The sequence below is a fragment of the Arachis hypogaea genome, chromosome 11 (genome assembly GCF_003086295.3).
Source record: "Arachis hypogaea cultivar Tifrunner chromosome 11, arahy.Tifrunner.gnm2.J5K5, whole genome shotgun sequence".
NCBI classification, from domain to species: Eukaryota; Viridiplantae; Streptophyta; class Magnoliopsida; order Fabales; family Fabaceae; genus Arachis; species Arachis hypogaea.
In genome coordinates this window covers 147,533,534-147,560,871 of record NC_092046.1, presented here as the reverse complement: position 1 = coordinate 147,560,871, position 27,338 = coordinate 147,533,534, and the positions used below count along the sequence as shown (strand labels likewise).

The 27,338-nt window shown below is 33.0% G+C and overlaps 3 protein-coding genes across 3 annotated transcripts; 1 reads left to right on the top strand and 2 right to left on the bottom strand.

The window, feature by feature from the left end:
• Positions 1-3,539: 3,539 nt before the first annotated feature.
• On the bottom strand, positions 3,540-4,109 carry LOC112722152 (uncharacterized). The gene has a single exon (XM_025773122.1). The coding sequence runs from the start codon at positions 4,107-4,109 to the stop codon at positions 3,540-3,542; it is 570 nt and encodes a 189-aa protein (XP_025628907.1).
• Positions 4,110-11,869: 7,760 nt separating this feature from the next.
• Positions 11,870-14,319, top strand: LOC112723514 (glutamate receptor 2.7-like). Its single transcript, XM_025774908.3, has 4 exons — positions 11,870-12,264; positions 12,441-12,789; positions 13,102-13,511; positions 13,638-14,319. The coding sequence occupies exons 1-4, from the start codon at positions 11,890-11,892 to the stop codon at positions 14,097-14,099; spliced, it is 1,596 nt and encodes a 531-aa protein (XP_025630693.1). The 5' UTR covers positions 11,870-11,889; the 3' UTR covers positions 14,100-14,319.
• Positions 14,320-15,556: 1,237 nt separating this feature from the next.
• On the bottom strand, positions 15,557-22,129 carry LOC112723512 (diacylglycerol kinase 7). Its single transcript, XM_025774907.3, has 12 exons — positions 21,390-22,129; positions 20,910-21,032; positions 20,344-20,481; positions 20,176-20,261; positions 19,719-19,806; positions 18,768-18,843; positions 18,137-18,219; positions 17,841-17,911; positions 17,023-17,100; positions 16,700-16,787; positions 16,267-16,383; positions 15,557-16,045 (listed from the first exon to the last, which is right to left on the bottom strand). The coding sequence occupies exons 1-12, from the start codon at positions 21,723-21,725 to the stop codon at positions 15,887-15,889; spliced, it is 1,443 nt and encodes a 480-aa protein (XP_025630692.1). The 5' UTR covers positions 21,726-22,129; the 3' UTR covers positions 15,557-15,886.
• Positions 22,130-27,338: the final 5,209 nt, after the last annotated feature.

Below are 27,338 nucleotides of genomic sequence, written 5' to 3'. Positions count from 1 at the left end.
TTTCTTTGACACTTAAATTTAATACATTCTAATAAACAAATGGTTTAAATTAAAACTAAATATAGATAATTTATTCAAACTATGGTTTCTATTCATTCTTGAATTCTAACCATCAAGTTTATTTTTAACATCCTTAGCTCCCTTAAACTTGATAATTTTCTGACTCCAATCATAATCCTTAACTTTTGAAAAGTATCATATTTCAGAGGTTTTGTGAAAATGTCAGCAACTTGATCAAGTGATTTCACATACTCAATCTCCACATGCATGTTCTCAATACATTGTCGAATGAAATGATACTTTGTTTCTATGTGCTTGCTTCTGTCGTGAAACACTGGATTCTTTGCTAGGGCAATCGCTGACTTATTGTCTATCATGATCTTGGTGGATTCAGCTTGCTCAAAATGAAGTTCCTTCAGTAGTATCTTCAGCCAAATTGCATGACATGCACATGCAGTGGCAGCAACATATTCAGCTTCACAAGTTGAAAGAGTGACTATAGGTTGTTTTTTTGAACACCAAGAAATTGCATTATTTCCTAAAAAGAAAACAAAGCCAGTAGTACTCTTTCTGTCGTCAATATCCCCAGCATAATCACTATCACAATAGCCCATTAATTTGAATTCATCTAAAACTGAATAAAACATGCCATACTCAAGAGTGCCTCTAAGATAGCGAAGAATTCTCTTGGCTGCCTTCATGTGGGTTTCTATTGGATTTTTCATATAACGACTAACTAACCAAACTGAAAATAAAATGCCAGGTCTGGTACAGGTCAAATACCTTAGACTCCCAACGAGACTTCTGAATAATGTTTGATCAACTTTTCTTACTCCTTCTTCCTCTTTGGAAAGTTTGACTCCACACTCCATAGGTGTATTGGTAGGATTGCAACCTAGCATGTTGAGTTTCTTCAATAGCTCTCTTGCATAAGCCTCTTGTGAGATGAAAATTCCATCCTCCATTTGTTTCACTTCAATTCCCAGATAATAAGACATTAGTCCCATATCACTCATCTCAAATTCTTGAGCCATTACTTTCTTAAATTCTTCAAACATTATTTGATTATTTCCTGTGAATATAAGATCATTCACATAGACACAAACAAATAACAAATTTTTTTTTTCCTATTTCACATAGAGTGCATATTCATGAATACACCTAGTGAAACCATTATCTTGAAAATACGTATCAAGATGATCATTCCAAGTTCTTGGAGCTTGCTTTAGTCCATATAAGGCCTTTTTAAGCCTTAACACCTTATCTTCACAACCCTTAACAACAAAACCCAAAGGTTGTTCAATATAAACTTCTTCCAGAAGATTACCGTTCAAAAAAGCAGACTTCACATCCATTTGATGAATTTTCCAGTTGTTCTGTGCTGCAAGTGACAACAATAGCCTTATCGTCTCCAAGCGAGCAACTGGAGCAAACACCTCATCATAATCTATTCCTTGTTTTTGTTTATACCCTTTTGCAACGAGTCTTGCCTTATACCTTTCTACATCACCTTTAGAGTTTTTCTTAACTCTATAAACCCATTTGACTCCGATAGTCTGATGACCACTTGGAAGTGATGCAAGTTTCCAAGTGTTGTTCTTCTCAATTGCTTGAATTTCTTCTTCCATAGCTTGTATCCATTTCTCATCTTTGATAGCTTCTTTAAAACTTAAAGGCTCATCATTGGAGAGTAAACACAATAAATTTTCATCCTCTAGTATTTCTGTTTGCTTATAGAGATCAGGAAGACTTCGATATCTGTGAGGGCCTTCGCTTGAACTAGAGGATGGAGATGACGATGATGATGCTAGTGGGGTTAAGGCTGGTGTTGAAGGATCGATTTCGCTTTGTACTTCTTGCATCGGGGCTTCTTTTTCCTCAAAGTAAGGCAGAAAATCATAAGTGACTTCATTTTGTGTACTCCGGTCCCACTTTGCATTTTCTTCAAACTCAACATCTCTGCTTATTATTACTTTATTATTGATGGGATTGAAGAACTTGTAGCCTTTAGTATTCTCCTCATAACCAATAAATACAAGCTTTTGGCTCCTATCATCAAGTTTCGATCTTTCTTGTTCAGGAATTTGGACATATGCAATAGATCCAAATACCCTTAAATGTGATACATTAGGCTTCAAACCACTCCATGCTTCTTGAGGTGTTATATCTCTCAAACTCTTGGTAGGTGAGCGGTTTGAGAGATAAACCGCACATGCAACTGCTTCTCCCCATAACTCTTTTGGTAATGACTTACTTTTTAACATCGTTCTTGCCATATTTAGAATTGTCCTATTCTTTCTTTCAGCAACTCCATTTTGTTGAGGCGATCTAGGAACAGTTAGGGGACGTCGAATACCATGATTTTCACAAAACATCTTAAATTTATTTGAAGTGAATTCTCCACCTCTGTCAGTTCTAAGAGCTTTTATATCATAGCCACATTCTTTTTCAACGAGGGCTTTAAACTTCTTGAATGCTTCAAATGCTTCGCTCTTTTGCTTCAAGAAATAAACCCATGTTTTTCTTGAATAATCATCAATGAAAAGCAAAAAATAGGCGCTCTTACCAAGTGACAAAGGCTTGATAGGTCCACAAACATCCACGTGGATAAGTTGAAGTGGCTTGGTAGCTCTTGATTTGGACTGCTTTGGAAAACTCTTTCTTGAATGTTTTCCAAGTAAGCAAGCTTCACATAACTGATGAGGATGATCAATTGTTGGAATTCCTTTAACCATCTTCTTTGTTCCCAATTCTTTGAGCCCACCAAAATTTAAATGTCCATATCTCATATGCCAAATTCATGGTGGATCTTCAATACATGACTTCAAACATATAGCTCCACCGCTTCTCATGTTTAACAAAAACATACGATTTCTTGTCATAGAAACCTTAGCAATAAGATTTCCATTTTTATCTCTAAGCCAAAGATAGCGATCTTCCATGACTATCTTGCAACCATTCTCCATAAGTTGCCCAATACTCAAGATATTATTCTTCATCTTTGGGATGTAATAAACATTAGAAAGAATCTTATGACTTCCATTCTTCAGCTCGAATAGAATCGTCCCTTTGCCATTAATCTCTACTTTTGATTCATCGCCAAAACGTACGTGTCCTTTTACGTTGGTGTCGAGTGCTACAAATTTACTCCTATCACCTGTCATATGGTTGCTAGCTCCATTGTCAAGATACCACGTACTATCTTCAGAATTTTGATCTTCCTTGAGCGTAAGGAATAATGTTGGTTCTTCAACATCTTCACTGTGCACAACAAGTTTATTTTCTTCTTCTTTGGATGTCTGACACTCCCAAGAATAATGTCCATCCTTTCCACATGAATAGCATTCAATGTGTCTTTTGTCAACTGTTCTTCCTCTTCCACGACCTCGAGAAAAATTTTGATTTCTTTTCTCTTGAGAATAATTTTTCTCATCTCTTCCTCTTCCGTAACCACGTCCTCGTCCTCGTCCATGGCCTCGACCTCGTCCTTGTCTTCCATTTTCGTTGGTTTCTCCTCTAGCATTCCACGAAAATTTTGCCTACAAGACATGCTCCACACGTTCTTGCTTGCCTTTATCCATTCTTTCTTCATGGGTCCGTAAGGAACCATTCAACTTATCAATGGACATAGTATCCAAGTCTTTAGACTCCTCAATGGCTACCACCACATGGTTAAATTTTGAGTTTAGAGAACGAAGGATTTTTTCAACAACACGAACATCTTCTAATTTTTCTCCAAGCCTTTTCATTTGGTGTACTACTGTCAAAACTTTGGTGAAATAATCCGAAATGGATTCAGTCTCTTTCATCATTAGAGACTCAAACTCAGCCCTTAGAGTTTGAAGACAAACCTTCTTCACCTTTTCAACTCCTATGACGGAATTTTGAAGAGTATCCCAAGCTTTCTTTGCGTTGGTTATATCAGCAATTTTCTCAAACATATCATCATTCAAGTCTTGATGAATGATAGTAAGTGCACATTGATCTTTCTTTCTTTTATTTTCTAATTCTTCCTTCTGAGCTTCTGTTAGCTTCTCCACATTTTCTGGTTCTACATAACCTTTCTCAACCATCTCCCACACTCCTTGAGCACCGAGAATTGCTTTCATTCGGGCTGCCTAATTGTCATAGTTGAGCTTAGATAATTGTGGGTATTGAAAAGATAAGGTAGTTCCTTTTGACGAAGACATTTTATAAGTGGCTCTGATACCACTTTGTTGAAAAATAAAAGAACAAGGCACACACACGAAGAATATAAAATTAAGAGGAATGTATGTATTGAATGTATTTGTGTGTTGTTATTTTAAAATGATTATTACATACGTATTTATACATTTCTTTGACACCTAAATTTAATACATTCTAATAAACAAATGGTTTAAATTAAAACTAAATATAGATAATTTATTCAAACTATGGTTTCTATTCATTCTTGAATTCTAACCATCAAATTTATTTTTAACAGATTCTTCAACACATACAACGGAATCCGTTTAACATTACTGCATACATTCCATCACTCCTTGGTTAATTGCAAAATTAAGTCTAGTTACATGACCAACCATTTTTGTAAAATATAATGATTTATATATTTACATTTTGTTTTCAATGTGTGTTGTGTACAAGTACTATATTTGATTGATGTAGGTTTATGTAAATTTTACTGATGTATATTATATGTAAAAACTGATAAAATATCCAAAGTTTGATATGTTAATTAACTATTCGCAAAACATTGTTGACTTTCTAAAATTTTTGTATACTTATTAACAATAGTATTCAAACTCTGGTGACTATTTATATCAAAATTTATATACTAGTTTTTTAAATGTTGTTTAGAGATATATTAAAAAAGTAACTAATATTGTTGAGTTTGAAAAACTTGAATTATTATGATAATCAAACATTATTAAAATATTAATTAGAAAATTGTTAAATCATTATTTGTTTCAAATTGTTTGGTTGATGTGTGTGTTAGTATGCAAGAAATAAAAAGAGTTTTTTATTGGGCCAAAGTTATATAAACCCAAATTGATAAATGAATTAATTTGTTTTGTGTCAAATCAGATCACTCAAGTTGCTGAAACTTGAATAGGAGATAAGCTCAAATCTCAAGCCCAATTTGATAAAATAAAATGATGAAGAAAGTGATCCAAGAAAGTCATACGGTGATCACAAAACAAAAGAGGTCCAATTTGATGATGCACTCTTCGGTTACCTACTCTATTGGTTAATGGAATTCAAATTACATTTTAATTGATTTCTTTTCTTGGTAACTAAAACTCACAATTCAATTTCATTTAATTGTACATTGAAAACTTTGTCTCTTCTATTTCTTTTCATTCGGTCACTTCAATAAAAAAAAAAAAAGAAAATACAAGTTATTAAAGAAAGTAACAGTGAAGTTATGAAAGAAGAAAAGGCTAGGTTGACGATGGCTTTTGAAAAAAGAAGATTCGAAGCATGGCTAGATCTTTGTCATTGAAGGCAAGATTTTGAAGAAGAGTTTCAAGATTTTCCTTGTCAAAAATAGAAGCAATCCACCTCTATTAGAGAGAAAGATCTCAGTTGCAAAAGCTCACTTCCATTTTTGTTCATCAGAGAAAGAAGGTAGCCGCCGAGCTACACATAGGAAGAAGCAGAAATGGAAAGCAAGGAGCTGTCCAAGGTCAGAGGTTCATCAAGGGTCCGAGTTCTTTCTTGGAGCCAAAGTCAAGATTAAGGGCTTAGAGTGAAGGAACTTGATGAGAAGGGTTGAGAGAGGTACATGCATGTTGGTTTGATTTTGGCTTTTCCTCTCTCGTCTCTCTGTCCGAACCGCTGTTGTCTCTGGGTTGGAGAAGAAGGTGCTTGGTTGAACCGGTTTCAACCTTGAAAGCCTCCCCTTCTATAATAAGGGTGAACGGCCAAGGGTTGAGATCAAGAAGAAAAAGCACAGAGTTCTCATAGCTACCCTAAGCTAACAAAGTTCTTCTCCTTCAATGAGTTTCATTTTGTTTTCTTTTCTTTAGTTTTGTCTGTCTGAGTCTCATGGTAAAAGACAAACATGGTGAGGTTTATAAGAAAAAGCCAGTGAGAGGAAAAATGCAGAGAGAAAAATTAAAGAAAAAGTCATAGATGTCTCAGAGTTTCTTTGTACATCTGTATGTTGTGTTTCATGATCCTGTGGAAATTCCCTTGTAAGTTGGGTTAGTACTTTGCGGTTGAAAGCTTGGTAAGAGTCCAAGTCAAATTCAGATTTGGGGATAAAATATGGATTTGTCTCAAATAGAATTGGGTAGATTCTAGGGAAGAATTGATGTTTGTAATCTAATGATTATACTGAAATTTCGTCACTGTTGTGATGGAGACTGGATTATAGTTGAATCAGGATACATTTGGGTGTGATTCTCTCTTTCTCTTTTACTCTTATTCTGTTTTTGTTGCGTTGGAGACAAAAATAAAAAATATCTCATAACCCGTTACGAAACAAAAAAAAATGTCTCTTGACTTGTTATGAGACAAAAACAAAAATATCTCCTGAAGTTCCTTTGAAAAAGTAGAAATTAATATTGAGCAAAAAAGAGCTAAGATTCAACCCTCTCTTTTCTTGGCCACTGATTACCATCATATATTAATTCAAATACTAATTTATTTTAGTAATTAATTTGGAGGGTAATTAAAAAACTCAAAATTAAAATTGATTATAAAATTGTTTCTCAAAATAGCTTTGCTGATGAATCTTAAAATGATTTTTTTTTTTTAACTTTTCTTTTATGCTTGACATTATGTACAGAACATAAGTAAAAAAAAGTTTAAAAATGATACATAATTTAATTAATTTAGTAAATCAATATTCAGTATATTTAGTGAAATCTCATATATCTATCTCTTTAGAGTCGTTTTGCTAAGAATTCAATATTTCTTTAACTAACTAACAATCAACTACCTGTAATAGATGAATCAAGATTTAAAAATTTAAAAACTATACTAACTAATTGTTAATTGAAAAAAAGTTGATTTCTATTTTTTTTTTCTTTTTAAAAAATACGGTTTAATTTGATATGATTTGAATGTGTAAGAATATTCTCAATTGGCCTAGTTAAGTGAAAATGACTAGATCCAGTTGGTTTGATTATTTTAATTTCTTCCACCATGGTTTTCCACTCCCTTTTTCGTCGAAAAGTCGATAAAGACTCGCTTTATATATGAAGTTATGAACGTTATACATAATCAGAATAATTAGCTAGGCTTGAAAACTTTGACTCCATTGGAAGCTAAGGAATTGAAGAAACTTAGTTCTCGTTATAGATATGAAGAAAGTTCTCCACTATTTATTTTTTTTAAAATAAGGAGCTCAACACAACTAAAAGAGCAAACAAAACAATAATAATTTTCTCTTTATTTTGAAAGATTCTTTGATTTTTTTTTCCTAGCCAGACGCATTCCAATATTTGAAAGCTTATTTGGCACTATTCATTCTTTCAAGAAATCGTACACGCGTTTCTCCAGAATACGCGTTTTCTTATCTTTTGTCACATAGAGCCATAATAACGTACGTACTCCTTGTTGTTTTATGCATAAACTTGAACAATGGATTGATGGAATCCACATTATTTTGTTTATTTTATGAGAAAGTATAGGGAGCCAATGAGCTAAGCGTACAATGTGTACAATGAAGGTTTGGAAAGTATTAGAGATATTATTATTAGTGTTACATTATCTTCTCAAGTTATGTTTTTGGGATGAGTGGTTTCGGGACATGGTATAAGAATTCTAGATCCGGAAGGTCAAGGGTTCGAACCTTGGTGAACCCAAAATTAGCTTTTTATAACATGTGATGTTTATTATTCCTGGTATCCGGATGGTTATCCCTGGAATCTGGATGCTTATTCTGCATAGTATAGGTGATGTTCATTTAATTCATAAACCAAAGATTTAGCCCATTGTACACATTATACACTTAGGCCATTGACTTCTTAGCACTACTCTTATTTTATTCTGGCCATGAGAACACTCAGAAATTAAATTTTATGGTGCCTATAATTTAATTCTTAATTTTTGTCTAATTTATTTTTTATGATAATCTTTAAATATTTAATAATTATTTATTTTTATATTTTTAAAATTAAATATTAACTTTTAATTTTTTTTAATAAATTAGACAAATATTTTTAGACACCATAACCGTATTCCAAAGCGGCTAAGCCATTGCCGTTGATGTATGTAATGAGGAGACAAACGTACAAAAGAAACTTAAATTAGTAATATATTTCTTATTTCTTTTCTCTTAACTAAATAGGTAGATTTAATTTAACCATTAGGCTTTTCTCAAGATATTCATTCTATGTGACAAGAATATACCTATATTCTCGATTAGGAAACTTTAGTTTAAAATTCAAATTACGATCATCAACCTGATTATATATTACATGCATTGACTACGTTGTTTTGATTCTCAGTTCAAATATAAGAAATGACCTTGTTGGTTGTTAGGATAACGGCGCTGTTGAGTCAAGCAAATTAAAGGAACTCGCAACCTCTTAATTGAGTATGGGGAGACTATGCCATTTGAGCTATTATTCATTGACAAATTAAAGAAAATTAACGTTAGTAAAATATAGAAAGAATACTAGACAGTGAGCAAAATTTATTATTTTTTGTTAATAATTAATTATTAATATTTAAAAATATAGTTAAAAATACGTTGTTAAATTATTTTTTTTTAGGTGTCTCTACGTTGTTAAATTATTAAATTAAAAGAATTAAGTTAATATTTAAAAATAATGATAAAAAATAATAAATTTAGATAAATTCTTGAGTATTTTTTAGTTTTATATATAATGCATTGACTTGTAGAAAATAAAACTGTTGACAGCCTGCTCGGAATAAACTTCACAAGTGTTCAAACAATTAGCGGTTGAACAAATCTCCCTATGTGATGAGGAAATGGTCAGCAGTCAGCACACTACAATAACCTTAATTGTTGAGGCAGGAACTTACATTACATATCCAATATATTGAGTGAATATTAACTAATTAGAAATGAGCAATGCTAGGAACAAAAGGGTATTAGCCAAAAATCAGCCAAAATACTTTTGGTGAATTCAAAATCTCTACGAGTTAATAAATATGGATGTTTCTTCTGCTAAATATCAGAATATTTTTTTTTTATACTAAATGGATGTTCTTTTATATATTTTTCGAATTTTTTTTGTATTGCAAATGTGAATATCTCTATTTCTTTAAGAATTTCATTTTTTTTAAGTTTTATAGATATTTAATTATTTTTACTAAAATATAATTGGATGTTTCTTTTGTTAAGTATTAGGATGTTTTTTTTTCATATTAAATGAATGTTTTTTTTTTATTTCTGTAATTATGTAATTTACCGTCTCTTTAATCATCAAAACGGCACATAATATCCCAAAACGCAAAGAGTAACATCTTGACGATGCTGCTACCGTGCCTTGTTTCGATGAACCATTGTCCTTTGATGGAGAATTTAAACCCTCGTTCATCACCACCATCTTCTTTTCACTCAACCCTCTCACATATTCCTTTTTATTTGTATTCCTCACAGTTTTTCTTATTGGCTTTGAACTTGAAGAAGAAGAAAAAGAGGTATCACTCATCACTAGAATTACATACCACAAAACACACGTACAAAGTGTCGCCACCGATCTACCAAACACCGTCAAGAACACCAAAATCAATATCATAATAACGATGGGGACGAAATCATCATTGTTGGAATACGCAAATCGAACGACTTGGAATAAACCTTCTTCCTTCTCTCATCGAGTTCAGCTAGAAGTTTCCAAAACTTGTCTAATCCACGTGTTGAGTATGGATTCTTGTCGACGGTGGCGAATCCGACGAATCAGATGTCGGTGATAAAAGAGGAGTGGGTCGCGGTGGGGAGGCGGAGAAGGTCTGACGGTGAGAGAAAGAGAGGGGTCTGTGTGTGATTGTTGGAGGTGGGTAGGTTAATGTGAGAGAAAAGAGGAAGGTTTTTATAGGTTTTAATTAGGTTTACTTAATCAATTTTAAATTTTGAATTTAAAAAATTTAAAATTAATTATTAATATAAATTAATGTGATTTTGTTTAGTTTTTGGCCGGTAACCTTTTGGTTCCATATACTTTTCCATTAGAAATTCTCCGCATATAAGCGTTTTTTTATAAAGTCTTTATAAGTGCACATTTTTTTCTTTTTGCGTATGTTCTTCTTTCTCCTCTTCTTCTTCTTTTTCTTTTCTTTCGTTTCTTGACTTCTCTTTCTCTTTCTTCAATCATTACTGCACGTTTTCACTGCACCTTCTTCTTCTTCTTGCTGCACGTTCTTCTTTCTCTTCCTCTTCTTCTTTTTCTTTTCTTTTCGTTTCTTGCCTTCTCTTTCTCATTCTTTAACCGTTACTGCACGTTTTTACTGCACCTTCTTCTTCTTCTTGCTGCACGTTCATCTTTCTCTTCTTCTTCTTCTTATTTTATTTCATTTTTTACCTTCTCTTTCTCCTTTTTCATTTACGTGCTTTTCTCTCTGTTTTCTTTCTTCGTTATTATCGATTTCCATTATTTTTTGACATCAAACTCTGAAATCGTTTTTGAAGAAGAAGAAGTAGCAGAAGATGAGGAGGAGAAAGAGAAAGAGTTATGAATTATGCATAAGGTGTACTTCAACGAATTTTGGGTGTATTTCTTAAATCCTTTGGGTGTAGTTTTTGTAATCCTTTGGGTGAATTTCTGTAACTGTTTGGGTGTATTTCTGTAATCCTTTGGATGTATTTTGGTAATCGTTTGAGTGTATTTCTGTAATCGTTTGAGTGTATTTCTGAAGTTTCATTATCTTCAAATTTAGTAAGAAACTCGTTTTCACGGAAGAAGAAGAAGAATCATTTATAATGCATGGTGAGTAGCGCGCTTTGGAAACAAGAAGTGGTTGAATAACGTGCATTTATTTACTCTTAAATGTGGAAGTGTGATGCGTGTTTTCTGTTAGACTTGTGCCAACTTGTAAGACTTGTAAGGTAAAAAGACTTGTAGCAGACCTCTTAACTATTTTTTATTAGTTCTCTAAATTTATTAATTACAACCAATGTCTTGCGGAGAAAAAAAAATTAAAGAAGGTGCGTGGTAGCTAGTAATGGCGGTGAAAAGATTTATAGGTTACTAATGGCTAAATAAGTAAATAATCAACTCGTCTATTAAATATTAATAACTAACAAACAACATTAAGTCTCAGAGAAAAAATAAAAAAACAACGCTAAGTGGCGGTAAATGTAATTTGCTGTGCTAGTCGATAATTATTGTTGACTTTTCAACATGAGTTATAAAGCTAATTGACATGCAATTATAGTATCTTCTTCTAGCTTTTTACTAAGGCAGTAAATATAATGTGCAAGTTGACTTAATTAATTATCACAATAGGCTATTGAGTTACAAAATGAACATCTTTCATACTATCTAGAATAATCATCCGAGTACTAGCGATAATAAACATCTTCCTAAAAATTTAAACTGATTTTGGAGTTCATCAAGGTTTGACCTTTCGGATCTAGATCTCTAATACCATGCATGATACCACTCATCCAAAAAATTTCAACTGATGAGAAAAGGTAACACTAATGATTATATCTCTAATACTCTCTAAACTTCCATTATACAAATATTCCATTGGCTCCTCATACTTTTCCTTTTAGAAACCTTAACGCATACGATACGCACTGGGATATTCGATGTGGGGTCAGCAGTACACGAATCTTGTCCCGGTCACAAATGTGTATGAGTAATTTCTTTGTAATGCTTATTGTGTTTTTTAGTAATGTAATATACCGTACCATATTGATACTATATAATAAGCAAGACGTAACCAAGGCCATAGTGTCCATACACATTTCTCACTCTAAACATGGGAAAGATAAATTACTTTGCCTGCATTATTATTCAATCTTGGTATCTTATGGTCATAATAACAGTTGCTGAGTTTGAAAGTGTTGACTCTTCTGTTCAACCACTACCACTCCTAGGAGGAAAGAAATTGATCATTGGGATACCCTTTAAAACTGGTTTCACTGAATTCGTGGAAGCCAAGCTGGATCCTACAACACTCCAATTGGTCCACGTCAGTGGCTACTCCATTGATATCTTTTCTGCCACGGTTGACTATATCAAACGCTACTCCCATTTCAATGTCTCTTACGATTTTCGACCATTCATCAAAAATGAAACAGGACAAAGTGCTGGCTCTTATGACAAGCTTGTTCAACAGGTTTTTAAACACCAGGTTAGTAATGGTTACTAGCTATAAAAAAAATAAAAAAAAATTCACGTATAATTATCTTTTATGTGAAGTTATTAGTTGAGAATTATCAGTTTTCAACTAATAATTTCACGTAAAGATAAATTGCACCTGAGAAAATAATCTTATTAGTTTTGTTTATTAATGTAAATGAATTAAAGTATGATGCGGTGGTGGGAGACGTATCAATTGTAGCTGAGAGAACAAGGTATGTGGATTTCACGTTACCATATGCAGAGTCAGGTGTGAGGATGCTGGTGCGAGTTGGATATGGCGGCCGCGGTCTAAACATGTGGATATTTCTGCGGCCATTTAGTTGGGATCTATGGTTGTCCATCATTCTAGTATGTGCTTTTATAGGAGCTGCAATACGATTCATGGAACGTCGTAACATTCATAATAATAATAATAGTCATGAAGAAGAATCTGCACATGGTTCTCCACCTCCCCAACAACTCAAAGGGATATCAATATTATGGCTTCCAATTGATCAACTCTTCCTTCCTCAGAGTAATTATATTTTAGTAGTTTTCTCTTAAAATTCATTAGAGTTTAGGTGCATCAAAATTAAATGAGTGAATATCTATTCGGTCCCTAACAATTACCTCGAAAGAACAACGATGCCCCTAAAAAAAAAAAAAACATCCAATTCGGCCACTGACTCCCTATGCCAAAAAAAACATTGACTTTTTTTTAGCACAGAGACTTCGCTGTCTTTCGAGATAATTGTCAGGACTGTTTTGAGTTTTTCTCAAATTAGATTCTTCTTTTAAAATTCATTCTACACAATAAAAATTGAACTGATTTCACATATTGGAGCAGGAGAATCAGTAGGCAAGAATTGCTCCAAGTTTGTATTGGTGGTATGGTTGATATTGGGATTTGTGTTGATGCAAAGCTACACGGCAAACTTGTCATCCATGTTGACCGTGGACCAATTGCAGCAAAGCTATCCAAGTGTTGATGATTTGAGAACAGGTGGTAGCAACATAGGGTACCCAACGGATTCCTATCTATCTGAGGTTCTGGTTGACAAATTCAAGTTCGATAGATCAAGGCTAAAGAATCTGACAAAAATGGAAGATTATCAGAAAGCTTTAGACAAAGGAACTCCAAAAGGCGGCGTTGATGTTATATTTGAGGAGATACCATACATCAAGATGTTCCTCAAAAAATATGGTTCCAAGTATAACATGGTTGGGCCTCACTATCGTACTGATGGGCTTGGCTTTGTATGTAAATTAATCTCCATTTTTTCTCTCTTCTCTTTCCATCAACAACTTTATAGGCACGTGTATTTCGTTTCTGAGTTGTGACACATTTTTTGCATGCTTTGCTATGTGTGTTTTCTTTTTCAGGCGTTTCCAATTAACTCCAACTTAACATCTTACTTTTCAAGAGCTATATTGAACGTTACCCAGAATGACAGTTTTATGCAACCGATTGAGATGAAGTATTTTGGAAGCAGTAACTATGATTTCGAAGATGATTCTTACCAGTTATCAACGTCAACATCATCAGATAGTACTCCTAGCCTTAACTCACAGAGTTTTGCGGGCTTGTTCATCATCACAGGAATTGCCACATTTTTAGCTTTGGTGGTTTCTGAAAGCAACATCTGGAGAAAACCCGTAACACTAGCCAAAGTCTACAGTCAAAAGTTTCTTCTAATGTCTCCTAGTTGGGCAAAATCTAAACAATCTATGGATGTTTCTACAAAGCAAGGGAATAAAATATGTTCTATCAGTGAACCAAATAGCATTCCTGAAAGTCCATCAAGGTTTCCAAAGTCTAATCTTGCTCTAGACACAGTTGTATAGATGGTATATTAAGTATTAACTTAATCATAGGCGAAGTTCTTTTTATGTCACTCTTTATTTGACAACCAGCTCTGTGAATGGTGAAAGAACAGAAAAGTATTAGATTATTGAGGAGTTTATCATGTGTATTATATATTTCAAGTAGTGGTTATATCATATATATATCATCGTGTAAAACTTGAATATAATTAAGTTACGGGACAATAGAGACACCTTTGTTTATTTTTAACGTAATTATGATAGATATGTTTACGATATACTATAAGTTTCATTTACACCGTCATTTAGTCAAATTCATGTATTTAAATATTTATGTAAAGTTCTTTTCCGGGACATTGAGATAGGGACACAGAGACACAAAATTGTGTCTGACAGATGAGACATGGACAGAGACATTAGACATTGTATTCAGAGACACTGAATTAGTGTATTTTGTGTCCATCTTGACAGAAAGAACACAAATATACTAACAAAAGACACAACTTATTTTTTATTTTTTCTTTTATTATTCTTGTTAATTTTTTATAATTATATCTTTTTATTATTATATTTTTCTACTCAAATTTTTTAAATGAAAAAAAAAGAGAATAAATTAGATTTTTATAATTTATTCTAGTTTATCACCAAACAAAATATAAGAACAAAAAATTTTGTATCTCTCTTTTTTGTCTTGTTCTAATTGTCTTATCTTATCCTCTTCTTAGAAACAAACGCAGTCTGGCATAGTACATAAAAATTAAATTCATTTACTATTTACTATTGAGATAATAATTGAAAACCAACTTTTTCAAGTAATACTTAATTACTATTTTTTTATTGGTAAAAAAAGTTCTTTGACAAAACAGTTAATATTATAATGATAAAACAAAGTGAAAGCCTCACAAGATTATCCATCATATTTAGTTCTTTTAATCCTATCTAAATGCCCAATTATGATTACTACACATAGATTAAGAGTATTTATATTTTTAATAAATTTAAATGAATGTACAAAATCATAATTAATTATTCAGCTTTTATAACCTTGCACCAGTTAATTCCAATTTCCAATGGTACAAGCGATTTCTTCATATTAGAAGTGTGGGCACAATGACAGCGAGCATGTTATCATATCTTTTCACAAAACACACCATAAATACACGTAACCATATTATATATGTACTAATTTTATGTACAGATCTCTTATTTACTCTTTTTTTTCCACATTAAAAGCAATGATAAAAAAATAGAAAATAAAATTAAACTTTATAGCATAATAAATTTGTGAAGAGAAAAGCGAATCTGGGCTCTATAACACTTGCTTAAGCCGACGAGTGAACTGACCACTCGACCAACCCAAGTTGGTCATAAAAGGGTTATTTTACATATACGAAAATGCACATGCTACAAGGTCCAAGGATTGAATAACTCATATTTAGAAGCCGAGATTCGAAAATATGAGAAGCTATAGCTACGTATTGATGATCGAGTAATTGTATATATTTCAATTATGTAAGTGATACGCACGGTCAAAGAACTCTTTTGATACATACCAAGATAATGGCGTGCCATCGCCCAAGATTTGCACATAATAACACGTCTTACATGAATCCCAGCAATGGAAACTACCAAAGAACTACTCTCCTCCACACTAATGAATAAACTATATTTCTTAAGAAACAAAGAGGAAGATTTTTACAACATCGATTTTACATTTTCCGGGTAATGGAGAACCAAGCCAATACCTATGGTTATACACAATCCTAGCATGAATCCTTGCCGCAGTGGAACATTAAAACATCGAATAGTTACTCACCACTGACCATAAGTGACTGAAAAGGCTCTCTCTTTATTTCCACGACTGTTGAGAAGTCCCTGCTCAATGGCTGCTTCCAGGGTTCTCCATCCATCTGCATATAGGAATTCTTCCACTCCCCACCTCTTACTTCCAATCGAATAGCCGCTGCCTGAAAAAAAAAAATCAACAACAACAAAAACAAAGGAAGAAAAGAAATCAACAGGTTGACATATTTTATTAGCAATGTACAAGACGAAACTGAAGGTGGTCAGGTCAACACAAATGCAACATAACATGAGGTTTTCAGAATCGCAACATAGTGGTCTGCCCACATTTGCATTCGGGTGTACCCCTGAACTTCACCATGAAAGAATTAATAAATAGCAATACCTGAGCAATGTGCTTTGCAGAGATCAATTCAACCATGACAAATGATGCATGCCACCCTTGCTTTAAACCAAATATTTCCAAAAGGCCATCAGCAACGTCAGCTTCAACAAAGCCTCTCTAGAAGAACAACAAAAAAGCCCTTTTAAGAAAAAGACCCTTAAATTTTGAAAAAACACAAGTAACATTCTCATTAAGCTTATATTAAGACATGGGTCAGAACAGCACTGTTGAGTGTTGACACATAATCACCAAAGTACAGGAAATGAAAATATCAGATGGGTTTATATGATGGGATTTTTTTCCCTTGTTTTTGTGGTGGTAAGGGAGGAATTATTCACATTGCTAACAATGACAAGGCTAAGAGACAATGTAAATTTGTACACCCTAATGACTTAACCTTATATTAAGGTGCCAGGCAACACAAATACAATACCTTTTCCAAATATTCTGGTTTGAGTTTACCCCATGGGTCTCTTCCACTTCCATAGCTATGAAGATTTAGGGCAACTATTGCTCTTACACTGAAAGGAAATAATGTAACCTTATCATGCAAAATGAACAAACCAAAAACTACAAAGAGAGATTGGTACTTCAAATAATTTAGAATTCTATGAATTGAAACGGGAGTTCAGAACTTCGACGAGGAAAAATGCAGAGTAGCAACAACTAAAATGTGGTGAAACACAACGATATTTCAAAATATTTCGGAAGCACTAGCAAAAATTATACTACAGGTATGGATATGAAGAAATGCACCTTGAAGGGATCGGAACCTGCTCCCACTCCGAGCAATTGACCTTTCTGATATGCATCCGCAGAATGTTTTTAAGACCCCTGACGTAAGGATTTAAGGAAACATCCATATATCAAATAGTTTACTTAAAGCAAAAACATACATTTAAAAAAAGTGCAATTCAAAGAGGAACATACATATGAGGAGTCCAACAAATTCTAGCCCACTAATTGTTCCAGATCCTCTTTTAACCACAGTTCTCTCCGTTAAAATTTTCTCCAAATCTACCTTAGATGACATTACATAATGCTACATGGCAAAGAAAACATTTCTTTTACCACTTGGAGACAAACTTTGGTGTATATAATATTTTTCATCGAAGTTTATCTCAAAATATCAGTGAAAATATATTCTATCATCCAGCAGTTTTGAACTCCATAAAAAGAAATGCACTACACCCAAACATCATAAATCCAAAGACACAAGTCTCATGAAGACCCAGAAGTTTTAAGTCAAACTGACCATACTGGAACTCTAGAAGACTGGAATGACTGTTCAACTGCAAGTATCTAACATCTTATTTCTTCTTTAGTTTTGGTGGATAGAACACAAGATTACAACATTATAGCACAGACAAACTCTGAGAGTTGAAAACCTTTTGGCAACTCAAACCCTAGTTTGTTTTACAAAAAGAAAAGAAGAGACAATTCTAGTACTAGTAAAATAATCATTCTCTTATCTAAAGAAATATTTGTTTCATATTTAAAAGCTGTTGCATGATTTTTCTTTTTTTCTTTTAAATTTATCAGAAGAAAAAATTGTTGTAGTTGGTGTATCTTGCCTTAAACCTGGATCAGTTGTGCAAGGTGTGAAGAACCAGCCCTGGGTGCAACTATAACCAGAGTATATGATCTGCAACCAGGAAAAAAACAAAAAAGTGAAAAAAGGTTCTAAAATCTTTTATGGAGTAAAATCTGTTATATCATTTTGACAAGTCAAAGTAGCCATTGGACTGTTAACATCAACATACAAATGGGGAAAAAAGAAAAGATATAGATTACTAATTTCTTGCTAAAAAAATTGTACAATCAATAATACTTAATTAGAAAGAGCATCCAACAGCTCAAAAGTTAATACCTTGTTTGTTATTGGACCACTTGCAATGTAAGGTTTTTCATTACGTAGATGATGGAAGCCATAAGCCACTTGGGCATCCATTCCTGTAAAATATAACAAGACATTCTAAAATTTCTCACAAATATAAATTAGATATTCAATTGAGGCATCTAAAATGCTTTCTATCCTAAATCAACGTCCTATCCCAAGAAATTTATAGCATTTTAGGTTTCTTTATCATGCACATGCAGACGGATGATGAAAAGCAAAACATCCACAGGTAAGACATTTTCATTTCACTTCAGTGTGACAACCCCAATGATGAGGTCACATCCTGCTTTAACTTCTGATGGCATTATTGCACAAAAAGTTGTAGGACCAAAAGCCAAATATATATTGCATGTGTACCATGTGTAGTAACACCAAAGTAATCTAGAATATCTGAGTACCATGCAGAGAGTAGTTTGGCTACAACATAATGTTCCAATTAACATACAGTAATACTCATGAAGTGACTTGATTCTCAAATCTCATTGATTAATCGTAACTATTACCTAATTAATTAAAATGTACATGATGATAGTATGACACCAACTCCACAAATATTCATTTCAGTCAGCAGATGATACTGCTGTTGAACAGATTAAAGTACCTATGCTGAAGTAATTGTAGAACACGCCTTCATAACTTGTCATTTTCTCGGGCAGTTCTCCCTCAATTTCCATGCCCTACAGAGACAAGATACGTCACTCATATTAGAAGTCAGGGGAGAAAAAATTAATAAGTTATGTTAATAAAAGGGGTAATGAGAAGAAATAACTGAATAAAAAATCAGAAATATTCATCAGAGCAAGTTTAATGGAAACAAACATTCGGGACTGACAAGGGAATTCTGAAAAAAATGACCATAAAAAACTGATGTCAATCTCTTCCATCGTTCCACCCTCGCTAAATTTTCTATTTTTCTTGAATTGCACAAGATGAAGTGCCCCATAGTATTTCATTTGCAGAAGTTTTAAACGTTGCACTTACTTTTTCGGTTGCAATGTACCAAAGGAACACATAAGAGTTAATCCCATAATGGATCAATTCATACGATTTCTTATTCAGATACCTCAAGCACAAACCATAACAGTTCCTCACCCAATTATTTGCCAGAAAACAATTTTTTTGGTCAATATCACTGTGACCACTGAAGCTACCATACTTTGGTTCTGAAACTATAAAAGATTAATTTTAGAGGGAAAATAATGTTTTTGAAACTATTTTAGGGACCAACAACAACCATAGCTACCGTCCAAAAAGACCCTGTAATGGCTACTTATATTAATGAAAGGGACAGTAAGCTATAAAGCTATCTCATGATTATTGTATAGTAAAACATGATATATTAGTTAAGCCATCTAAACAAACACCATATAATCTAATCATGAAAACTTACATTGCCAAAGAATATATTATCTTTCTTAAATATTCATGAAGCATATGCATTTCAACCCAATTACCTAGTACACAAGGTATCATTGCCACTACAAAAAGCAGCATAGCTAATTTGCAACATGGTGCTAAGATAAATGAATGGTGTCAAAAACACGGCCAAAACCTGATCAATAGTAAAATCTTCTGTATGTTTCAAAGAATGTGGGGGGTCCATAGGTGTGCCATCTGGCATTGAAAGTGAAACTCGCCAACTGTGTTGAATGGACAAAAAGATAAATCAAATTCAAATATGAAATTCATAGCAAAGAGAACCAACTATAAATATTTCTCCATTTAAAATAAAAACTTCTGCATGTTTTCTAGTTCATCCATCTTAAGATAGAATATGCAAAGTGCATATAACATGAGCTAGAACTTGATATAGTACAGAAGTACAAAACTACAAATCAAGTCTAATCGATCATAGCAATGCCAGAACATAAATCCCACAGGCCAGTACCTCCAGGCATTAGACTATGACACACTTCATAAAATTACTTATTTGCAGAGAACTACTTGAAAGAGTCTACAATATGATAATGTCATACTTGAAACTCGGAGCTTAAAAAGTTACAGCTTACCTATCCAAACGATGAATTGGTCCAATACTAGCTTTGAGCAGAGTTCTTTTAATAGCTGATTTCCAAGCAAAAGGAAATGAACCACCCTGATAAATATCCAAAAGACTGATTAACATAGTAAACCCAATATTCAATTAATCTATAATTTCCAAGCATATGAATGCTTACCCAATGGAAACTCCTAGACAGGTCATTTCCTGTACCAAGAGGTACGATAGCCACGGGAGGAACTGGCTCTCGACCTTGATTGCGAAGTTCTATGAGACATCCTAATACCCAGCCAACAGTACCATCACCTCCAGCAACCTGCCCAATCATCGAGATCCACCCTATGTGACTGCTATTTTACTAATATCTAAACTTGGTATGCACAATTGCCATGGTGGCTGACTAGCACCAGATCACACAATCACATTGTATTTTATCTTCCATTTGAAAACCAAACATCTCTTGCAAATCACACGAATTTTTTTTCTGCTTTAATACAGAAGGAAAAAAAAAGAACCACTAATTCCTCTAATTAGAATAATATCTCAAATTTCTGAATTAAGTATGCATAGTGAGAAGAGAGCCATGCACTATAGCAGGTACTATGAGGTAAAAATAGTCGCAACACTTCATGCAACTAATTCAGTTCACCGAAAATTAAAACTAAAAAACAACGTCATCATACACTCTGCATTTAAACCATGTGAAATATATCGCCTGTTATAGACAGATCCCTATCAACATACCAAAACCCTGATTTTTTCACGAGTTTCTTTGGCACAAGTATCACCAATAGCAGCCAACATCTCCAGGCAACCCAATCCATACCGTACAAACTCATGAGGCTTCACATCTGATAGGTCAAAAACCTGCAATGTAAATAGAACCAACCTAACATCAACCAATCATGCATGGAAAAACACCAGCAGCACAAACAGGACTATAGAGACGATAACAGGTGCGAAAATCGAAAGAATCAATTAACCACTACAAAATTCATTGATGCAACTCGAATAACGAAAACACAACAGAGTATGATGAAGGAATCTAAATGGAAAACGAAACTTCCTTTCTCATATTCAGTCTCAGTTGTAACAGTACTTCTATTACTAGATCTTCAACTTTTAGCAGATTTTTCCCCCTCTATGATTTTCTCTGTTCACCGACGGGTTTATTCAGAGAAGCATCTAAAAGCAAGCAAGAGAAGAATAAGAAGAGAGAAGAACCTGTTCGTCGCTGATGAGTTGCTGGAGCCTCTCCTTGAGAGCGGGACCGTGGCGGCCACCGCTTTTGGGATTGATAAAGACGACCATGGGAGAAGAGGGAGGGGAGGAGTCGTCGTCGTTGGTGCGGGAGAGGTAGCGGGACTCGCCGGCGGCAGGGTCCTGGAGGCGGATGGAGTCACGCATTGCGAAGCGGAGGTACTGCGGCATGGCAAGTTGCTTCTTCAAGTCTTCCTTGTCAATCCGCATCCCGGAGAGGCCGCATCCCCTAATCGACTCCACAATCGACGACCTCACCGCTATCTTGTTGGTATCTCCCGTCGCCGACGGCGGTTCCATCTCCTTCTTTCTCTCTCTCACACACTCTGTCTCTTGGATTCGATTCTTGTGCGCGAAACTTAACTGCTGGCTTGGTTGGGATTTCTATTCAAAAAAGAAAGGAATTTTATTTATTTATTCAGTATATTTGTTTATTTATGTGTGTCAAGACAACTAAAAAATAATATGCATTAAAAATAAAAATAGGAAAAATGGCTATGGTGGCTGCGTGTGTGTGTGTGAGTGAGGGTGGACAGCGCTTTCACTTTCCGAGGATAGGAAAAGTCCCAGTCGTGGAACGGTGGTTTTCAGTTTTGAGAATAAAAGGTTGTGGACTTGTGGTGCAACTTTGCCGTTCAGGAATCGCCTTTTTTTATATAGGGGAAAAACAAATGCCCTTCAGCGTCAAAATTATTTACGAAAATGGGCGTGGTGTTGCCCCAACGGCTATTTGTCTATCACTCACCCAAGCACCCAACCAACACGTTCCTCATCATTGCTTTCCATTAATGTCATACCGTATTACTAAATATTTTTTTATATACTTTTTAATTAACGAATATTAAGATTTATTGGCAACAAGTCTTTTTTTTAATCTCCTTTTTACTCCTTGAGTTTGGGCACGGATGTGATTTTGAATACTAATTAATAAATTGAGAAATTTGAAATTTAATTACTTTTTAGATTTATGTAGTATAATTCATACGTAAATATTTACTTTTTATTTTTTTTATTTCTCATGTATTATTTTCAAATACAGTAAAGCCATACCTCTATAAATACATAAAACATAACAAATTTTAGTACATCCATTAGTTCATTTGTTCATTTTAATAAGTGTTCAACAATTAAATTTTATTTTTTGCATATAATTTATTAGTCAATAATAAATTTACAGAAAAAAATTCAACCTGCAATAAATTAATTTTTTATTTTTTAAATAGAGAAATATTGTAATCAATCAATCAACATAAATGGACCGAAGACTTTTATAATCCTATCAACTAACACCCTTTTCAAAAAAAATTTAACGAATGTAATCTATGGCTAATTTTTTGCATATGATACCTAGTTTAGTGTAACGCCGGGTTATGAAATTTAGGGAAATTTTACACTGTTGTGACAGCAGTTAGCTGACGGAAAGAAATCAAATGGTCTGATTTTTTGTAGGTGAGAAGAAATACAAATCGGATTGTCCGATTTGTGGCAGATGTATATATGTTTGCAAAAAAATTGGACCCACCGATTTTATGCATGGAGAGTGAAATTTTTTTTGTCCAAAAAAATCAGATCCACTGATTTTAAAGGACAAAATTTTTGCTGGACAATGAAATTAGACCCACCGATTTTCGGAAGACAAAAGTTTTTTTGGCAGGCTGTTCTACTAATCGGACTGTCTGATTTTAGTGTTCAAAAAAATTTGAACCATCAAGAAAGCTGTCGGACGGTCCGATTTCAGTTTCATATATACCCAACCCAAAACCGAGCTATCCACTTCATCTTCTTCTTCTCACACTCTTAAAATCTCTGAAGTTCGCCTCTGTCTTTCTCTTCTTCTCTATTATCATGGATGATAGAGTGAGATTAAAAGTGTATTATCATGGCTAAATTTTATTACAAACATATGAAGGAGTGAAATTTGTGTGTGAAAATCCATTAGATATTATAATTCCATTCACACTGTCATTTGAAGAATTAAAATGTGTGATTTGTGAGAAGATGAGTTCTCAAATATATAGGAAAGTATCATGTATTCTGTACAGATATCCTATATCTATATTTGGTGGGTTCGTTCAATTTCAAACGAAATACGTGACTGATGAAGCGAGCATGCAAGAAATGTTTTCAGTGTATCTTGAAAGTCAGTCCCGAATTTCGTTCATCGAACTGTATATTGAGTTCGAACAATCTGCGGCGGACCGAGATATTGAATTGGAAGATTACAACAGTGATAGTAAGGAAGAAGAGGTCGTTGATCCGGGTGTAGATGAAGATCAAGATGACGATGCTATGGCGACAGATGTGGCGGATGTGACAAATGCACTAGCATACCAACAGCCGACTTTCATGCAGTCGTTGAATTTGGAGGCCACACATGCACCAGAGTTTTCTCAATATGTAAATGCAGATATGTAATAATTTTAAATTATGATTTATGCATAGATTTTGAGTTTGAGACATATTTAAGGCACATAGAGTCATAAGTAAAATATAACATATAATTAGTAATTGTTTAATTTTTAATTATCAAGTAAACATGTATGTTGAGAAATTTAATATTTCGCATTCTTGTGTGATTATTGACTTATTAAATATCATTTGATAACCTAATTGATAAATTTATTAACTTTTGAATGATTTATTCTTGATTTACTGATCATAGATTTTATTAGTACTAATTAATTTATTTATTATTGTACCTATAATCTTAATAAAAATTATTACTATATTAATAACAATTTATAATAATTAATTTATTATCACACGTATTATCTTAAAAAAATTATTACTACAATAAATTTATTAATAACAATTAAATATTAATTATTTTATTATCATTCATACCTACACATTTTAATAAAAATTATTCCTACAATCTATTAATAACAATTAATAATAATTATCATATATCCATAATCTTAATTTAAACTATTACTACACTAATCTCTAACATTATCACTATAATTTATTATATTATTATTAATCTCTAACATTATTATTATTACTAAATTAAATCAAAATATTTAAAAATTATTACTACATGTCTACACTAATCTCTAACATTATCACTGTAATTTATTACTACTACTCTCTAACATTATCACTATTATCTTAATTAAATTAAAATATTTAAACATTAGTACTACACTAATCGCTAACATTATTACTATACTTTATTATTACTAATATCTAACATTATCACTATTATCTTAATTAAATCAAAATATTTAAACATTAGTACTACATTAATCGCTAACATTATCACTATATTTTATTACTACTAATCTCTAATATTATTACTATTATTTTAATTATATCAAATATTTAAAACTAAAAATTTATATAATTAAGATGATCAAGATAATTGATAATATGGAGTTCCGGATCTCATTGGCATTGTTGAAGGCTGGTGGTCAAATTTTTTTTTTCAAATGTCGGATTTCATCAATGGAGGTTGAAGAAGGTGGGGTTGGAGAATGAAGAATGTTGGAATGAAAGTGAAAGGGATGGGGTAGATGCATGTTTGACGCATGGCTGGGGTGCGCAAATCGAACAATTCGATTTATGTACCTGCCAAGCTTTAAATCAGACCGTTCGATTTCTTGATCACAGTCGTCACACATTGGTAAAGCCCCATACACTCCCATAAGCTGGTTATACTCTATACTTCTCTCAATATTGAAAAAAAAAAAAAGTGGTAATCTACACATTTTCAAATTAAATTCATATAAACATAACATTAAAGGTATACTTGCCTTGAATCGTACAAAGTTTTAAACTTTTAATAAACATGAATCTAATCTAAATATTTTATCAGATCTATTTAGACATTCGAATCTAATTCTAAATTAACTCAAAATAAATATGATTAAATCGGGTTGACTTGATACGTAAATAATATATAATTTTAAAAAAAATTATATAACAAATTAATAAAATCTCACCTTTAAAGATTGAGCTTAATAAATATTATATAGCATTTATATCAAAATAAGTTATTATAAAGTAAAAGTAACACTATACAATACAAAACATATTAATTTAAGTATAAAAATATAATATTCCAATACTAATTTTAACTATAAAACATGATTTCAGGTTGAATAAGATCAATTCAAAGCATGATTTAAACTTAATTCAAAAATATTATCGAACAAAAATTGATAAACTCAATATGAACAAATATACTTCAAGTCCAAATCGACTTAGATCTTAAACACCCCTATATAATATTATGGACTTTGCAGCATAAGTAAAGTATTGGAAAATACTACATGAGTATATGTAGATGAAAGAAGAACTACTAGAGGTGTTTATAGGACAAGTTGGTTTGGATTTAGGAGAAAATAAAAATTAAATCGATAAAAATTTAATTGCTTTAAATAAAATATTTTTTGTAGGTAGATCCGAACTAATTTAAATCGATTAAATACTGATTTAATTAGTTCATGTAAATAGATACCTAATTAAAAATTAAATAAAAAAATAAGAAAAATTTCGGTAAATATATAATAGTAAAAAAAATAGAATAAGCAAATTACAAACTACCATACATCATCAAATTCATATTTTAAAAAAATATCACTTAATATCTATAAGTTAACAAATTTTAATTAAATCTTCAAAGTTTTAACAAAAAAAATTATAAAATAAATCACATAACATGAATCATTGAATTTTTAAGCATCATAAAATAAATTAGCAAGAAATGGGGATAAAATGATTGCGGGTTAGTGAAAAAATTAGAGTTAGAATAATAAAATTAATATATATATTTAATGTTATAAATGATGACGAAATATACGAGAAGTGAAGACGAAATAAATGATGCTACCGTAACAAGTGAGCATTATCTGAAGTCTCCGAGTGTTAAATTGGTGTAGTGTAAATGTGAATTCCCTAAAGTTAAACCGGGTGCTGAGGTCATGGCTGGGTTTATTTATCTCCAAGCAATATGTAAGAGAATCTACTAATTGAATTAATCTATTTCATATTTTCATTCATGCAATCTGCCTCTGCTTCAAGACAGGTATTTAAACCTTACTCTCCCACCTAACTGGCCCCTTTTTTCCAACTAAATTTAGTTGGCATAGCCATAATAAAGGACAAAAGGAAATTCGCCATCAATTCCATGTTCAGTTGTCAAAGTTCTATGGTATCGGGCTGCATCAAGGATTAAAATTTATCTTACAGTCTCTTTACTCAAAAAAAAGAAAAAAAAAGAAAAATATAGCATATTTCTATTTGTTTAATCATTTTAATTAGAGAAGTCAAACTCTTCACTTAAGAGTTGAGAGAAACATAAAATGACTTTATTTCGGATAAAAATTGTCATATATATTGTTCCGTGCATATGATGCCGAGGTATAATAACTTCTTCTGCTGATGATTGTGCTTGGGCGGAAGAGTTATACGTCGGCTAGATTGGAACACCGCGGCGGGAGCACCTGTAAAAAGTACTCCAACGCTCAACTAAGAGTATGATTTTTTTTTGGTGATCAAAGGGGGTCAAGGACCCCGAAAAGGAAAGAAAAAGCCAAGAACAGCAAGGGGGGGCAGCAGCAGCTTAGGACCCCCTTACCCTGATGGTATCAAAACAGTCACAGAGGAGGGCATAACTAATACAATGGGGGGCTTGGTCAAACAGATGCAAACCAATAGGGAGATCTTGTCCCTTTTTAGCAAGAAGATCCGCCACAGAGTTAGCTTCACGCAAAGAGTGTATCCAAGTTATTTTTTGGACTCGGTTCGCCAGGATACGGATATCTTGAACCAGAGGAGCACAAGAGTGGACTGGAGAACAGCCATGGTTGATAAAGTTAATGGCAGCCGCCGAGTCAGATTCCACAACAAGGTTATGATAACCGTTCGTTGTAGCAATATTAAGCCCATGAATGACTGCCCACAATTATG